At 51.1% G+C, this 17,747-nt stretch overlaps 1 protein-coding gene across 1 annotated transcript; it reads left to right on the forward strand.

The window, feature by feature from the left end:
• Positions 1 to 397: 397 nt before the first annotated feature.
• card11 (caspase recruitment domain family, member 11) lies at positions 398 to 16,049 on the forward strand. The gene is made up of 26 exons (XM_067232811.1): positions 398 to 593; positions 5,172 to 5,397; positions 5,715 to 5,852; positions 6,150 to 6,326; positions 7,069 to 7,217; positions 7,457 to 7,636; positions 7,763 to 7,909; positions 8,032 to 8,157; positions 8,237 to 8,437; positions 8,543 to 8,692; positions 8,889 to 8,964; positions 9,110 to 9,261; positions 10,241 to 10,347; positions 10,766 to 10,812; positions 11,428 to 11,551; positions 11,682 to 11,883; positions 11,986 to 12,112; positions 12,268 to 12,511; positions 13,381 to 13,465; positions 13,612 to 13,707; positions 13,810 to 13,927; positions 14,009 to 14,191; positions 14,857 to 14,981; positions 15,123 to 15,238; positions 15,417 to 15,639; positions 15,839 to 16,049. The coding sequence occupies exons 2-25, from the start codon at positions 5,181 to 5,183 to the stop codon at positions 15,619 to 15,621; spliced, it is 3,492 nt and encodes a 1,163-aa protein (XP_067088912.1). The 5' UTR covers positions 398 to 593; positions 5,172 to 5,180; the 3' UTR covers positions 15,622 to 15,639; positions 15,839 to 16,049.
• Positions 16,050 to 17,747: the final 1,698 nt, after the last annotated feature.

Here is a 17,747-nt window from a genome sequence, read left to right on the forward strand (position 1 = left end):
GACTATCTATACTAAGGGTACATAAACTAACAGTACTAAGTGGGATTAGAATAGAATTAAATATACAATAAAATAAAATATAAGTTGCCGTAAATGACAATATAAAAATACAAAAATACAAATAGAGGTAGTGTAATTAAGCTTACTGATAAAAGGTAGACTATAGTGCCACGATCGCTCTTCAATGAAACGCACCAGTGCTCCATGGCTCACTTTCAGCGTGGTTCTCTTGTTATTTCCATCCATTTTCACAGCCCGCCCCCGATGTCTCCCCCTCTCCCTCCCTCTCTCTCTCTCTCTCTCTCTCTCTCTCTCTCTCTCTCTCTCTCTCTCTCTCTCTCTCTCTCTCTGTCTCTCTCTTTCTCTCTCTCTCTTTCTCTCAAAAAGTTGACCGACGTGTGGGTCATTACTAGTGTGTCCGGCATCTGATCTAGTTAATAACGAAATCTACATGAGCGATGGAGTTAAGTTAAGAATCTCTTTGTCGATATGTAGCCTAAACAAGCGGAGTTTGTCTAAAATTTGAATAAACAACCCGTTTTTCTGTCTGTGGATGACGACCTGCTCCCCGACCCGTCTACGCTAACCTACAGGTAAATAACGACATCTTATGTGCATTTTTTTCTTTGTAAACTGTACATCGTGGTGTAAAGTTACTTCAGGTCCCCACAATGTATTTTCTTTACGTAGCCGCATTGAATTGAAACAGGGAGTTATGGTTGGATGCGCACTTCGCATTCATGAGATCGATGTGTACCTTTCAGTGTAGTTTGCAAGGGGCCTATAACGGCGACGGATTCTGAATACCAATCTGCTTAATGCGACTGTATTCTTTGTGCCAGGTGTAGAAATGTGTTATTGCTACCTGATTAGTGTGGTAGCCTTAGGGTGGAGATATATAGAGCTTGTTGCCTCTTGCTCCCTCCCCACTCACCCTCTCTTCTTCCTCCCTGTCTCCCTTCCTCTATCTCTAAACAGAGGAACTACATATCACATTCTTATACCTTCAATCATTCTATTAAACAATGGGTCCTTTATGAACCTCGCAGTGCACCTGAAATAATCAAACCAGTCAGTCATTCGGCTGCCCTGCTATCCTGTCATTCAGCCAGAGGCTGTCCCCACCAGCCCCCAGCCCCAGCCCCAGCCCCCAGCCCCAGCCCCAGCCCCCAGCCCCCAGCCCCAGCCCCAGCCCCAGCCCCCAGCCCCTAGCCCCCTGTCACCAGCCCCAGCCCCTAGCCCCCTGTCACCAGCCCCAGCCCCAGCCCCCAGCCCCTAGCCCCCTGTCACCAGCCCCAGCCCCTAGCCCGCTGTCACCAGCCCCCAGCCCCTAGCCCCCAGCCCCTAGCCCCCAGCCCCAGCCCCAGCCCCCAGCCCCTAGCCCCCTGTCACCAGCCCCTAGCCCGCTGTCACCAGCCCCCAGCCCCTAGCCCCCAGCCCCTAGCCCCCTGTCACCAGCCCCCAGCCCCAGCCCCCAGCCCCTAGCCCGCTGTCACCAGCCCCCAGCCCCAGCCCCCAGCCCCTAGCCCACTGTCACCAGCCCCCAGCCCCTAGCCCCCAGCCCTCTGGCACCTGTCACCAGCCCCTAGCCCCCTGTCACCAGCCCCCAGCCCCTAGCCCCCAGCCCCCTGTCACCAGCCCCAGCCCCTAGCCCCCTGTCACCAGCCCCAGCCCCTAGCGCCCAGCCCCCAGCCCCCAGCCCCTAGCCCCCTGTCACCAGCCCCAGCCCCTAGCCCCCAGCCCCCAGCCCCCAGCCCCTAGCCCCCAGCCCCCAGCCCCTAGCCCCCTGTCACCAGCCCCTAGCCCCCAGCCCCCAGCCCCCAGCCCCTAGCCCCCTGTCACCAGCCCCCAGCCCCCACCCCCCTCTCATCCAGTTTGCATTACTGGATGAGAAGGATAAAAGCACAAAGCTGCTAGAAATGGTTGGTTTATCAGTGGAGAGGGAACCGCTAGGGGATGTAGTTTTATAGAACTGGAAACAGAGAGGAGATTAAATGCTGATGTAATTAGCTACAGCGGAAGCTAGCGGCTAAAATGGGGAATCATGGATGGTGATAGATAAGGACGGGAAGATCATTACAATTGTGCCATCTGGTGTGAAAGGAGGAAGTGGAGAAAGATGTTTTTAGTAATGAGAAGAGAGAGATGAGGAAACGTGGTTATTGAGGGTCTGTAAATGTGTGTGTGTGTGTGTGGTGTCTGGTGGAGGCATGTAGGCGGTTGTATAGTGTTGGTGTGAATGGGTTGGTGGTTGTGTGTCTATATTTACATGTTTGCTCTCGCAGAGAGGATATGTGCTCAGTTGGACACCTCTGTACCAGATCACACCTCAGCCAAGTGGAGACTGGAGAACGAGTTCTACTGGTCTGTGATAGAAGGTGAAGCTCTGGGAATAATTTGACTGTTTTACATTACTTTACACATCAGATGCTCTTTCATCTTGATAGATGCTCATCACTGTGACTTGTGATTGTATGAGAGAGAGGGAGAGAGAGAGAGAGAGAGAATGGGAAAGGTACACAGCTTAATTTTGACGACTTCCTGTATGTTATGACTGTGTTTCCTGTGAGATTTGTGGGTTTCGATCAGAGGTGTGGAGGGTGTACTTGTATTGTATTTTACTGAGTGTGCAGGAACCCACATATCACTGTTTGTCTGTCGGTCTGTCCTTGCTCTCATTCTCTTTTACATTTACATTTATATTTAGTCATTTAGCAGACGCTCTTATCCAGAGCGACTTACAGTAAGTACAGGGACATTCCCCCCGAGGCAAGTAGGGTGAAGTGCCTTGCCCAAGGACACAACGTCATTTGGCACAGCCAGGAATCGAACCAGTGACCTTCTGATTACTAGCCCGATTCTCTAACCGCTCAGCCACCTGACTCCCTGACTCTCTTTTAGACACGATCTCTGTCTCACTATATTCTTCTGTCTTTCTTTTGCTCACTGTCTCTCATTCCCGCTCTCTCAAAGGCTTTGACGTTCACTTTGTCTCACATCTTTCAATCTATCTCTGTCTCTCTCTGTCTCCCTGTCTCTCTGTCTCTCTGTCTCTCTGTCTCTCTCTCTGTCTCTCTCTCTCTCTCTCTCTGTCTCTGTCTCTGTCCTTCTCTCTCTCTCTCTCTCTCTCTCTCTCTCTCTCTCTCTCTCTCTCTCTCTCTCTCTCTCTCTCTGTCTCTCTCTGTCTCTCTCTGTGTCTCTCTGTCTCTCCATGTGATAAATATAACTGTCGAACAGTCAATACCTTGTTATCATGGTTCTGTCCTCTCTTATTTTAGATTTGAAATGATACAACATGATAACTGGTTGCAGAAAAGTTTTGCTTTGATATTTGATAAGGTTCGATATACTTGATAAGGTTATTATAATCTCTTACAAGTGGTTCAAACTATGTGGAGCGCTCCACAGCACCACGTAGAGCAGCACCAGGTGGACCGTCCACAGCACCAGGTGGAGCGCTCCACAGCACAAGTTAGATCAGCACCAGGTAGATGCTCCACAGCACCAGGTGGAGCGCTCCACAGCACCAGGTAGACCGTCCACAGCACCAGGTGGAGCGCTCCACAGCACAAGTTAGATCAGCACCAGGTGGAGCGCTCCACAGCACCAGGTGGAGCGCTCCACAGCACAAGTTAGATCAGCACCAGGTAGAGCGCTCCACAGCACAAGGCAGAGCACTCCACAGCACAAGGTAGAGCAGCACCTAGAGCACTCCACAGAACCAGGTACAGTGCACCAGATAGAGCAGCACCAGGTAGAGCACTCCAGGTAGAGCAGCACCAGGTAGAGCAGCACCAGGTAGAGCGCTCCACAGCACTAGGTAGAGCAGCACCAGATAGAGCGCTCCACAGCACCAGATAGAGCAGCACCAGGTAGAGCGCTCCAGGTAGAGCAGCACCAGGTAAAGCAGCACCAGGTAGAGCGCTCCACAGCACCAGGTAGAGCAGCACCAGGTAGAGCGCTCCACAGCATCTGTGATGTCAGCAGTCGCGGCGGGACCGTTACTGCTGCGTCTCACTGAGACTAAACAGCTTCAACAATGCTTCACGCCAACAGAGAGAGCCAACGTCACAACACACTTAGCAACGCCCACACAAACACACCAGAAGTCAGATAACAGTCATATATGCAAAGGTATATGTGTGTGTGTGTGTGTGTGGGGGGGTCAGATATGGATGATTTGCCTGGCTGGAGGGTGAGTGTCACAAAGCATGATTGTGATCAGCCAGAGGGAACGCAGAGACAAGAAAGGACAGCTTGGGCACGTGTGTGTGTGTGTGTGTGTGTGTGTAGCATGTGTGTGTGTGTAGCATGTGTGTGTGTGTGTGTGTAGCATGTGTGTGTGTGTGTGTGTGTAGCATGTGTGTGTGTGTGTAGCACGTGTGTGTGTGTAGCATGTGTGTGTGTGTGTAGCATGTGTGTGTGTAGCACGTGTGTGTGTGTGACCGTTAGGAGGATAAGGAATGATGCTAGCTCAATTCAAACATTTAGTTCGAATTCAAAAGTTTGGGATACAGAATACATGTTCTCTTCAGTCTGAAGCAGAACTGTTTGTGCAACAGGAATGATGGGATTCTTTTAGGTGTGTTAGTGGGAGAATAAGATGTAACAGGAGTTGGGATGCCATGACAAGGAGTGGAAGAGAGGCTAGACAGATGAGGAGATGATTAGAAGAGACAGACAGATATTTATTAGTCCTTTCGGACATTGTGTGCCATACAGGAATAACTGGTCACAATCAGAGGAGGACAGAGCTGGGAGAGACTTTGTGATTATTGTCTCATCCCTGCTTTTGTTTCTAAGTTTGGTTCTCTCTGAATGTTGTTTCTGACCTCAAAGAAAAGCAATGGAGGTACCTGCCAGCTCCCAGACCAGTAAAACCTGCTACGTCATTCAGACGAGTGTCTGGTTGGCATGCTGTACTTCAGGAGCTGTGTAACTCCAGCTGTGGGGACGAACTTGCTGACTGTGTGAAAGGGAACGGGTCAAAACATGGATTGTACGTGTTTCAGACAACTGTTCTTGAATGGTGTTGGCTTGATGTAGCTACTAGTTCCTCCATATGAACTCATGACGTGTGTGTGAATGTTCCCCACGTGTCTTCCGTTCTGTCAACGGTGAGAACATAGCTAGATGATGGTGTGCCTTGTGTGTGTGTGTGCGTTCGGCAGGTGTAGGTGATGGAGAACGGCATGGAGGCTGCGTGCGCGGTGGGCAGCGCGGGGGAGGATGTGGAGGCGCAGTGGGAGCGGGTGGAGAGTAACCGCTACATCCTGAGCCGCTACATCTCCCCGGGGAAGCTGACGCCGTACCTGCGCCAGTGCAAGGTCCTGGACGAGCAGGACGAGGACGAGGTGCTGAACTCTCTGCTGCTGGTCAGCAAGGTCAACCGCACAGGTGTGGGGAGGAGGAGTGTGTCTGTGTGTGTGTCTGTGTGTGTGTCTGTGTGTGTGTGTGTGTGTCTGTGTGACTGTGTGTGTGTGAATGTATTGGTGTCTTATTAACTATGAATGAATGTGTGTGTGTATTGTATGTGTGCATAAACAAATGTGTGTGAGTGTCTATGAAGGAATATCTGTTTATTGTTTCTGTGTATACAAATACATATATCTGTGCGTGTGTGTACGTGCGTGTGTGTGTGTGTGCGCGTGTGTGCATGTGTGTGTGTGTTTGTGCGTGCTTGTGTGTGCGTGTGTGTGTGTGTGTGTGTGCAGGTCGTCTGCTGGACATCCTCCACACTAAAGGTGAGCGTGGCTACGTGGTCTTCCTGGAGAGTCTGGAGTTCTACTACCCTGACCTGTACAAGCTGGTCACCGGCAAAGACCCAACACGTCGCTTCTCTACCATCGTAGGTGAGGACTCACCTCCTCCCACACTCACCTCCTCCCACACTCACCTCCTCCCACACTCACCTCCTCCCACACTCACCTCCTCCCAGACTCACCTCCTCCCACACTCACCTCCTCCCACACTCACCTCCTCCCACACTCACCTCCCCCCAGACTCACCTCCTCCCACACTCACCTCCTCCCACACTCACCTCCTCCCAGACTCACCTCCTCCCAGACTCACCTCCTCCCAGACTCACCTGTGTGTGTGAATGTGTGTGTGTGTTTTGTGTGTATGTGTGTATGTGTGTCCACCCCTAGTGGAGGAGGGCCATGAGGGCTTGACTCAGTTCCTGATGAACGAGGTGATCAAGCTGCAGCAGCAGGCCAAGGCTAAAGACGTGCAGCGCGTCGACCTGATCGGAAAACAGCGCACCCTGGAGGACGACTACAAGAAGCTCAATCTGGCCAACCAGGAACTGCAGGCATTCCAGCAGAGTGAGGATTATTTCATGCTGATTTGAACCAGAAAACAGGAATCAGCTATTATACAAGAATCTTGGACTTGGTAGAGAAAGGCTGGGGAAATATAATTTATTCAAAAGGAAAATAATGTATTGTGCATTTATGTAAATCGGGTGATTGTGATTGGCCCACCAGCCTCCCTGTCCTCTGGGTCTGTCAGTCTGACCCACCAGCCTCCCTCTCTCTGGGTCTGTCAGTCTGACCCACCAGCCTCCCTCTCTCTGGGTCTGTCAGTCTGACCCACCAGCCTCCCTCTCTCTGGGTCTGTCAGTCTGACCCACCAGCCTCCCTCTCTCTGGGTCTGTCAGTCTGACCCACCAGCCTCCCTCTCTGTGAGTCTGTGAGTCTGACCCACCAGCCTCCCTCTCTCTGGGTCTGTCAGTCTGACCCACCAGCCTCCCTCTCTCTGGGTCTGTCAGTCTGACCCACCAGCCTCCCTCTCTCTGGGTCTGTCAGTCTGACCCACCAGCCTCCCTCTCTGTGAGTCTGTCAGTCTGACCCACCAGCCTCCCTCTCTCTGGGTCTGTCAGTCTGACCCACCAGCCTCCCTCTCTCTGGGTCTGTCAGTCTGACCCACCAGCCTCCCTCTCTCTGGGTCTGTCAGTCTGACCCACCAGCCTCCCTCTCTCTGGGTCTGTCAGTCTGACCCACCAGCCTCCCTCTCTCTGGGTCTGTCAGTCTGACCCACCAGCCTCCCTCTCTCTGGGTCTGTCAGGATACAACAAGATGAAGGAAGAGAGGAACAACTACAACGACGAGCTGCTGCGGGTGAAGGAAGAGAACTACAAGCTGGCCATGAGGTACGCCACACTCAGCGAGGACAAGAACATGGCTGTAATGAGGAGCAGAGACCTGCAGCTGGAGGTACACACAAACACACACTCACACACACAAACTCACACACACACACACACACACACACACTCACACTCCCTCGCTCTCCCTCTCTCTCTCCCTCTCTCTCTCTCTCTCTCTCTCTCTCTCTCTCTCTCTCTCTCTCTCTCTCTCTCTCTCTCTCTCTCACACTCACTCACGCACTCACACACACACTCAGTTGTATCTGTGTAGTGTTTGCATGATGGTGTGTGTGTGTGTGTCTGTAGATTGATCAGCTGAAGCACAGGCTGAACAAGGTGGAAGAGGAGTGTAAGATGGAGCGACGGCAGAGTCTCAAACTGAAGAACGACATCGAGAATCGGCCCAAGAAAGAACAGATCTTTGAGCTGGAGCGGGAAAACGAGGTCCTGAAGATCAAAGTTCAGGAGCTACAGTCCATCATACAGGTACCTACCTTTATTTGTGTGTCTTTACACACTTTTTTTGTGTGTGTGGCCGACAAATGTGGTGTTTCAAAAAGGATGGAAAGTTATGTCTGTAGTCAGCCTTTGTGTGTGTGTGTGTGTGTGTAGCCAGGGCCTTTGCCTGCTTCCGACAAGGCGATCCTGGACATTCTGGAGCACGACAGACAGGAGGCCCTGGAAGACCGACAGTACCTGGTGAACCGCCTCTACAACCTCCAAGAAGAAGTCAGGCAGGCAGAGGAACTGAGGGACAAGGTCTCATCTCCAGTCCAGCACAGCTTCACCCTCACATACCTCACCCTCCTCTGAAACACAGCCTCACTCATACCACCATCTAGGTAACATGTGTGTGTGTGTGTGTGTGTGTGTCCGTGTAGTATCTGGAGGAGAAGGAGGATCTTGAACTTAAGAATTCAACGCTACAGAAAGATTGTGAGATGTACCGTAACCGCATGAACACCATCACCATCCAGCTGGAGGAGGTGGAGAAGGAGAGGGATCAGGTACACACACACACACACACACGTTTCACCATCATCACAAAGTGAGGGATTGTGACAGTGTGTGTGTGTGCGTGTTCAGGCCTTCCGGTCCCGGGATGAGGCCCAGCACCAGTTCTCCCAGTGTCTGATGGACAAGGATAAGTACCGGAAGCATATCCGAGAGCTGGAGGAGAAGAGTGACGAGCTGCACATCGAGATCGTACGCAAGGAGGCCAAGATCGTCACTCTGGAGTCTCGCCTGAGGCGCCTCTCCAAAGACAATACACTGACTCTAGATCAGGTGACATTCACACACACACATACATTCACATCAACACTCACATGTTTAACCCCACACACACACACACACACACACACGCGTGTCACACATCTCGTGTCCCTGCAGAGTCTTCCGAGGGACACCCGCCCACCCATCCTGGACGAGGGGCCCAGGCCGCAGGGTCACTCTGAGGCCTCCAGCGACGAGTCTCCTGAGAGCTTCTTCCAGCAGACAGAGAGTCGCCTCAAACGCAGACTCAACCTGAAAGGAGGGCTGGTTAGTTCCTACGTACCACACACACACGCAAGCACACACACACATGCAAACGGTCTACAGACACACACACACACGCACACAGTCTACAGACACCTCCAGTCATGCCTCTTGGTTCTTGTGAGTAACATCATGTGTGTTTGTGATGTGTAGAACAGGGTCAAGTCTCCAGTCCATCATGTGTGTTTGTGATGTGTAGAACAGGGTCAAGTCTCCAGTCTCTGCCCTGAAGGCCCCTGACCTTCAGCAGGGCTCTGAGGGAAACGCTGGAGCAGGTACGTAACGACCACCACACCCCAGCTCCTCTCAACCACCACCACGGAACCAGGCTAATCTCCTTGTTGCCTCAGTAACAACATCCAGGCTAATCTCCTTGTTGCCTCAGTAACAACGTCCAGGCTATTCTCCTTGTTGCCTCAGTAACAGGCGGAGATGGAGATTCGCCCGTCCAGGGGGTTGCAAGCACGAACACCTTCCCCGCCCTGGTCACCGGCTCCCCCTCACAAGCCTTCCCCTCCTCCCCCATCTACCTGCCCTCCCCCTCCCCCTCTCCCTCCTCTCTTCCAGCCATGGTGAGTCTCCACAATTAAAAGAAAACCAAAAACACACTAGTTACTTTTGGCCAATGAGACGGCATCCAACTTCAAATAACAAGCGCACGACATCCTGTTGTCATGGCCAGTGATGCCGGTAACGCGTTACTCTAATCTGACCACTTTTTTCAGTAACGAGTAATCTAACGCGTTACTATTTCCAAACCAGTAATCAGATTAAAGTTACTTGTCCAAGTCACTGTGCGTTACTATTTTGTCATTAATAGTAAAATATATGTTTGATTTCTTCTTGCGTCTCTGGGAGTCAGCACGAGGGTCACGTCACGTGTATATACATAGACCTACCACTCAGCGACACAAACAACAATGTAGCAGGAGAGAGAGAGATGCGCATTTTCAAGTTGGAAATACAATCCCTATTTTGAGTATTTGTCAGCTAAAGATGGAAATATCAAGGTTCGTTGTACACCCTGTGCTGGTGGCGACAAAGTGCTATCAAGCTACAAAAACACAACGTCAAATTTGAAGAAACATTTGGAGTCGCAGCACTGCACAGTCAAACTTACAGAGCCGGTTGTCAATAGGTGTGTTCGACTTCATGCAGCACCGGCGGCGCCGGCTGCAGCTGGCTGCCTTGAAGTTGAGAATGCCATTGGCTGCCTCAAGTCAGCCGGGCTGCAGGCGGCTGCAGGCGACGCCGGCGCTGCATGAAGTCGAACGCACCTATTTTTATGTTGAGGCGGCGGGGGTGTTGTCGGCAGCTGCTGAATGTAACTAATAAAGTAACTTGTAATCTAACTTAGTTACTTTTAAAATCAAGTAATCTGTAACGTAACTAAGTTACTTTTTCAAAGTAAATGTGGCAACAGTGGTCATGGCAACCCACCACCTTTCGTAATCTTATCGCAATGACCTTCAGTAACCAGAAGTACCCTGCTGTCATAGCAACAGTAAGTGTGCAGTGTGTAACCCAGTGCTGTGTCCCCGTGTGTGGCAGCTGCGTTACCGTAACGACAGCATGATGTCCATCGTTGCCGAGCCACCAGGAACCGCATCAATGGTCCGCAGAACACGGGAAGAGGAACATGATTTCAGACCTCGCAGGTGACCAGTCCTGACCACACCCTAACCTAGCATTAACCCAGTCCTGACCCCACCCTAACCTAGCATTAACCCAGTCCTGACCCCACCCTAACCTAGCATTAACCCAGTCCTGACCCCACCCTAACCTAGCATTAACCCAGTCCTGACCCCACCCTAACCTAGCATTAACCCAGTCCTGACCCCACCCTAACCTAGCATTAACCCAGTCCTGACCCCACCCTAACCTAGCATTAACCCAGTCCTGACCCCACCCTAACCTAGCATTAACTCCTGACCTGTGTTGTGGCCCTCCAAACCCTGACTTCCTGTCTCTCTGACATCCTGTCTCTCTGACTTCCTGTCTCTCTGACTTCCTGTCTCTCTGACATCCTGTCTCTCTAACTTCCTGTCTCTCTGACTTCCTGTCTCTCTGTTTCAGTTTCAGCCACTATGAGTTTGAGGACGACAACGCGGACAACGAGTTTGGTAAAATCTTCTTCTGAAGACTGTTTGGTGGATCAGGAATCAGCTCATCTTTTTGCATGCACATTTGCATGTGCACGTGTATATGTGTGTGTGCATGTCTTATTTCTCTCTTTCTACTGTACCTCCTTCTGGTGCTTCCTCTACTCCTCCTCTACTCCTCTCCTCCTCTCCTCCTCTCCTCTACTCACCTCCTTCTGGTGCTTCCTCTACTCCTCCTCTACTCCTCTCCTCCTCTCCTCCTCTCCTCTACTCCTCTCTTTCTCTCCTCTCCTCTCCTCCTCTCTCCTTTCCTCCTCTCCTCCTCCTCTCCTCCTCTCCTCCTCCTCTCCTCCTCTCCTCCTCTCCTCTCCTCCTTTCCTCCTCTCCTCCTCATCTCCTCCTCTCCTCTACTGCTCTCTTCCTCTCCTCTCCTCCTCTCTCCTTTCCTCCTCCTCCTCCTCCTCTCCTCTCCTCTTCTCCTTTCCTCCTCTCCTCCTCATCTCCTCCTCTCCTCTACTCCTCTCTTCCTCTCTACTCCTCTCTTCCTCTCCTCTCCTCTCCTCCTCTCTCCTCTCCTTCTCTCCTCCTTTCCTCCTCTCCTCCTCATCTCCTCCTCTCCTCCACCTCCTCTCTCAGATGAGGAGGTGACACACGGCCCCCCCTCCATCCACTCCTCCTCCTCCTCACACCAGTCTGAGGGGATGGACTCCTACGACCTGGAACAGGTCAACAACATCTTCAGGAAGCTCTCTCTGGATAGGTAATACACTCACACATGTATGAACACACTCACACATGTATGAACACACACATACAAATGTTCATGCACTATATATGCATTATGCCCTGATAGAATGTGTGTGTGTGTGTGTGTGTGTGTGTGCGTATAGGCCCTTCCGTCCTTCTCTCTCCTCTCTCTCCAGGACAAGCTCATCACTGAAGCCGGTACAGGAGCTGTCGTTGCCAGGAGACCATGTGCTGAATGACATCACACTGGTGGGCGGGAACGACAGGGGAATCTTTGTGTCGTCTGTCCAATCAGGGTCCAGAGCTGAGAAGGCGGGGCTACGTGAAGGCCACCATCTACTGCTGGTGAGACACGCTGGGGGTGGAAAACATGACATCAGTTTCTGCTTATCAACGTTTTTGTGATTGGATCTGATATTCTCTTTCTTTCTGTGATTGGTCGGACAGCTTGAGGGGTGTATCCGAGGGGAGAACCAGAGCATTTCATTGGACACCTGCACCAAGGAGGAAGCCCATTGGACGCTGCAACGTTGCAGTGGATCAATGCAGCTGCATTACAGAGTCAACTATGATGGTATGGTGGTCACCACTAACCCACCAGCCTCTGAACCATCATCCCTCCAGCTGATTTTCCATTATCCTAGTTCCTTTTTGTGTGTGTGCATGCATGCGTGCATGTGTGTGTGTGTTTGCATGCGTGCATGTGTGTGTGTGTGTGTGTGCGTCCAGGTTACTGGCAGCTCCAGAATGACATCAGTGAGGGTACTGTCGTGTCTGGAGACTCATTCTACATCCGCTTTAACCTGAACGTGTCCGGCCAATCAGAGGGCTGCTCTCTGAGCGTGCTCTGTGACGAGGTTGTGCATGTGGTGGACACCATGCACCAGGGTCACAGTGAGTGGCTGTGTGCCAGAGTCGACCCCTACACCGGGACAGACCTGCCCGAGGGAGGAACCATCCCCTGTTACTCACGGTAGGAGGTGTGGCAGTGTGGAGGGAGGTGTGGCAGTGTGGAGGGAGGTGTGGCAGTGTGGAGGGAGGTGTGGCAGCGTGGAGGGAGGTGTGGCAGCGTGGAGGGAGGTGTGGCAGTGCGGAGGGAGGTGTGGCAGTGTGGAGGGAGGTGTGGCAGCGTGCTGGGAGGTGTGGCAGTGTGCTGGGAGGTGTGGCAGTGTGGATGGAGGTGTGGCAGCGTGCTGGGAGGTGTAGCAGTGTGGAGGGAGGTGTGGCCGTGTGCTGGGAGGTGTGGCAGCGTGCTGGGAGGTGTAGCAGTGTGGAGGGAGGTGTGGCAGTGTGGAGGGAGGTGTGGCAGTGTGGAGGGAGGTGTGGCAGTGTGCTGGGAGGTGTGGCAGTGTGCTGGGAGGTGTGGCAGTGTGGATGGAGGTGTGGCAGCGTGCTGGGAGGTGTGGCAGTGTGGAGGGAGGTGTGGCAGTGTGCTGGGAGGTGTGGCAGTGTGCTGGGAGGTGTGGCAGCGTGGAGGGAGGTGTGGCAGCGTGCTGGGAGGTGTGGCAGCGTGGAGGGAGGTGTGGCAGTGTGGAGGGAGGTGTGGCAGCGTGGAGGGAGGTGTGGCAGCGTGGAGGGAGGTGTGGCAGTGTGGAGGGAGGTGTGGCAGTGTGGAGGGAGGTGTGCCAGTGTGGAGGGAGGTGTGGCAGCGTGGAGGGAGGTGTGGCAGCGTGGAGGGAGTGTGCTGGATCGTAGTGTAGTATGTTGGATTGTGGTTTGTAATGGTGCAGTGTAGTATGTAGTAATATAGAGTAGTCTATATGCAGTATTTGTATTTGGCTTTGGATAAAAGCATGTGCTAAATGAATAAATTGTCAAATGTGTGTTTGGATGTGTGTGTAGGGCCCAGCAGCTACTCCTGGTCAAGATTCAGAAGTTGGTTTGTCGAAGCGGGAAAGAGGACAGCGAAATCCAGCGCAATATTAGGGTGACATGCCATGTTTTATACATGATATCCATGCACGTGTCACCTTCCTCAATGCTTTATACATGACATCCATACCCGTGTCACTTCTTCACTAACACACTCCAGTTTACTGTGTTCTTCATGTTGCGGTTGTGTGTGCCGTCTAGACGTCCCTGCTGCCAGAAGAACCCAGCCCCTCCCAAGACACCAAGTCCAGCCCTCGCTTGTCCAGGGCCAGCCTGTTCATCACCCAGATAATACAGGTACACACTCTTATCTCTCTCTCTCACTCACACACACACACATTGCATATCCCCACACATGTCTAATGTTCCTTCTTCTGAGCTCTGTCTGTGTGTGTGTAGTTTGTCAGCAGAGTAGACAACAAGTACAAGCGTATGAACAGCAGTGAGCGTGTGAGGATTGTCAACTCAGGAAATGCAACCCTGCCTCGACCCGGGTTTGAGACTCTGCGACCGGAGGGTGAGGGACTGTGTGTGTGTGTTGTGTGTTACGTGTGTGTGTGTTTGTATGCGTGAGTGGTTCTAAGTTGTGTGTGTTCAGACCTGGGGGACCCTGAGAGTGACGTGAGCCGGAGCCTGAGTCTGGTGCCGTACAGCCTGGTCACCCCGCAGCATGTGCAGAGGAGACGGCCCGTGCTGTTCAGCCCGAGCACACTGGCCAAGACCCTCATCCAGAAGATACTGAACATGGGGGGAGCCATGGACTTCAACATCTGCAAACCAGGTCAGGCTGTGTGTGCGTGAGAGAGAGAGAGAGAGAGAGAGAGAGAGAGAGAGAGAGAGAGAGAGAGAAGAGAGAGAGCATTTATAGTTGTTAGTGAGAGTCTTTATAGACTGTTGTATGTGTGAGGGTATGTGTGAGTAAGCGTACTCAAGCAGTTTATTCCCTGTTGAATAAGAAAGTGTCACCTGACACCTTCATCCAGCTCAGAATGTCAGGCAGAACAAGAGGGATTTGACACTGGAGTGAGGTGAAAGGTGTTCTACAGAAACAGTGAATAGTGAGGGAGGTGGGGGGGTGAGGGGGTGGGGGGTGAGGGGGTGAGGGAGGGGTGGGTGGAGGAACCCTCCAGTCCTTTCCAGGTCAGTCTTTGTGCTGTGTTGTTCTCGTGCTATGCTGTGTAACTGGAGCAGGGATGATGCTGGGTTATCGCACAGAAGATATGACAGTGTGTGTAAAGAGGTTTACCATGCACCCGTGATCCTCAACCTCAGATGCTTTAACACCTGTCTGACACCTTCTACCGACTTTACAGTAAACGTCCTTTTTAGAAAGATTTTTTTATATGACTGATCTTAGACGTATCAGGATTTAGAAGTAGGCTGGCACCTGGAGAGAATGTCAGGTCAAACTCTTTTACTGTATGCTGCCTGTTCTGTCTCCGCCAGACACCCTGACCAGGGAAGGGTTCCTGAGGAAGCAGAGTGTTGAGCCCATCATCCACTCCAGAGAGAAACAGGCCAATATGTATGAGTGCATCACCCCAGAAAACATTGAGGCTGTTGCTTCAAAGGTGTGTTGCCACCTGTGTGTGTGTGTGTGGGTATTCAAACGTACTTCTGCCCCAATGTGTGTCTGTGTGTTTGTTCCTGAGTGTGTTCTTACGGTATCTGTGTGTGTGTATGTGTGTGTGTGTTTCACCCCCTGCACTCAGGGTAAACACTGCCTGTTTGAAGCAGACCTCAGCTGTGTCAAAGACCTTCTGAGGAGAGAGATCTACCCCATCATCATCTACATTAAGATATGTGAGAAGAACATCAGAAGGCTACGGTACGCACAAACACGCCTCAGAACATCGCACAAACACGCCTCAGAACATCGCACAAACACACGCCTCACAACACCAGCCCCCCCTCCGCTAACCATCATGGCTCATGACTACCGAGAACCCTGTTCTAAACATAACCACAGCCACCCTTCTTTCCTTCCTACTTCCTGTCCCTGACAGGAAGCTGCCTCTGCGGGTGGAGTCGGAGGAAGACTTTGTGCGAGTGTGTCGGTCGAAGGAGAAGGAGCTGGAGAGAGTCCCTTGCCTGTATGCTAGTGTGGAGCCTGAGGCCTGGGCAGGGCCAGAGGACCTGCTCAGGATCATTAAAGACAGAATTCAGGAGGAACAGAGAAAGACTGTCTGGGTGGAACAGGATCTGCTGTAGCAGAGACACACACAGACTGGAGAACCGTTACACACACACACACACACACACACACACACACACACACACACACACACACACACACACACACACACACACACACACACACACAGGATCTGCTGTAGCAGAGACACACACAGACTGGAGAACCGTTACACACACACACACACACACACACAAACTGGACGACTTATACACACAGACACACACACTGACAGGCAGTTGTTCCACGACCATACACACACATGTGCATGCATGCATGCAAAACTTGTACATACACACTCACCCACAGGAACACGAACACGCACGACAAAGACAAGCACCATTTCTTGCTTGCTATGTGCCCACAAAAACACAAACCTGAACAGACAAACTGTAGAGTGTGTTACTATTTCTGTATGCTACCAATAAACAGCTTGCAAAAAATGCTCTTTATGTCAACCCATGAGTTTAAATTAAAACAGGCAATTTAAAGGATTTTCAAAAGAAAACAGGCAGCATGTCCTCTTTCTCAACGCCTCTTCAGTGACCCCTAGTGGCGTACATCTGCAGTACAGGGATCTTCTGTTGAGTATTATTTCATATTTCACTGTTCCTCTCACAAATGCCCATGCTCACTGTTCAGTGCTGAGACCTGCCAGTTGGCAGGTGCACAGATGGAGCTGTCTGTGTTTGGGCACGTGCAGCTGTGTGTTGGAATATCATCTGTACGTGTGTGTTATAGAAAGGGCCATCTGCTGCTGGAAGGGTACTTTTCAACATTTAATCCAGTAGATTAATGACAGAATTGTATTTACTAACCCCCAGTCTGGTTTTCTGCCTCCACGAGACAGAGCAGATTTAGTTACTGACACCCATCACACGGATGGATGGATGGATGTATCTCACGACTAACCAAAAATATATATATTTTTAATTGGTTTCAAATTTTTTGGGACTAACGTAATTCTCAGACTTTCATCGGTTTCACATTTTTTGGGACTAACGTAATTCTCAGACTTTCATCATCTCCCTATTACATCATGGGGTTTGTCTCCCTAGCTACCACAGGATTTAAAGGTTAAAGGGTCATAAAAGGATCATAGTCTGTCTAAAACGTAGTTGTGTTCATTTAAAGGGTTCTATTCATTTTTCTGAGTGGCCAGTGAATGATTGTTGACCTAGAAAGTGCGAGGTGGCCTCTTCTCGTTTGCAGACAGAGACTGCCCATGTAATCTCGCGATGCCCTGAACATCAGTCGATCCAAAACAGCGTGATCGCGCATCTCAGCAGCTGACGCGGCGGGGAGAAGAGAAGACCCCAGGCGAGGTGAGGGCGCTTTCTTTCTTTCTCGGGATATTACCGTTATTTTCAAAAACAAACAATAAAAGTCTGTCACAGCAGCAGCGAGTAGACTTTGAAAGGTTTTCCCGGTCACCGTACTTAGGTTCAGTCTCGGATAAACTGGGAAGCCGAATATCACTGAGATGAAGAGACTGTCCTGAACCGAAATGATCCCCCTCTTAGTTCTATACTACTGCCATTTAAATCGAGATTTCATGTTTCTGTCTGATGTCCGTTCTGCTTTCTCCAACCGATGTGCAGTGTGGCGCGTTCTGCCTCCGCTGCTCGTGGCGTGAAAGCCTACATTGTGTCCGCTAGAACGGACCGCCGCACGTCACTTTAAAACACAGTGTGACCGTTTGAATAATTTCATAGAATTATGTTTCAACCTCTCTACCGTTATTTTAGTTGTTACCGAATAACGATATGAGCCCGAATTCGTAGCTGCTCAGCCCGCACCGTGTGATCTCATCGCAGCCCACATCGAGCTGTCTGCGGCAGTTGGTGGAGGTTCCCGTGCTACTTGAGAGAGGAATAAGGATGTTGAGCTAGAGTTCCATATTTAGAATCTCTGGAATGGAAACGTGACGTGTACAGAGACTTTAAAAACAGGAAGGAAAGATAAAGCAACCCTGTATTGTTGAACATAGTTTAAGAGAACTACGGTAAAAAAAAATGTAGTTTTTGATTCAAATGTGTTTTTGATTTTCACGTGCAAGATCCGTTCTGTCTAGCAGTAGGCCTTAACATGCTTTTGTATGGTAGTTTCAAGGGTGTATGGCTGGCAGGCATTTAGCAGCTAT

Source organism: Osmerus mordax, chromosome 3 (assembly GCF_038355195.1).
Source record: "Osmerus mordax isolate fOsmMor3 chromosome 3, fOsmMor3.pri, whole genome shotgun sequence".
In the NCBI taxonomy this organism is placed as follows: Eukaryota; Metazoa; Chordata; class Actinopteri; order Osmeriformes; family Osmeridae; genus Osmerus; species Osmerus mordax.

Coding starts and splice junctions, on each gene's coding strand:
- card11 (XM_067232811.1), top strand. CDS start 5,181: ATGGAGAACGGCATGGAGGCTGCGTGCGCGGTGGGCAGCGCGGGGGAG. Junction 7,218..7,456: donor GCAGAGACCTGCAGCTGGAG/GTACACACAAAC, acceptor GTGTGTCTGTAG/ATTGATCAGCTGAAGCACAG. Junction 14,192..14,856: donor CTTCAACATCTGCAAACCAG/GTCAGGCTGTGT, acceptor TGTCTCCGCCAG/ACACCCTGACCAGGGAAGGG.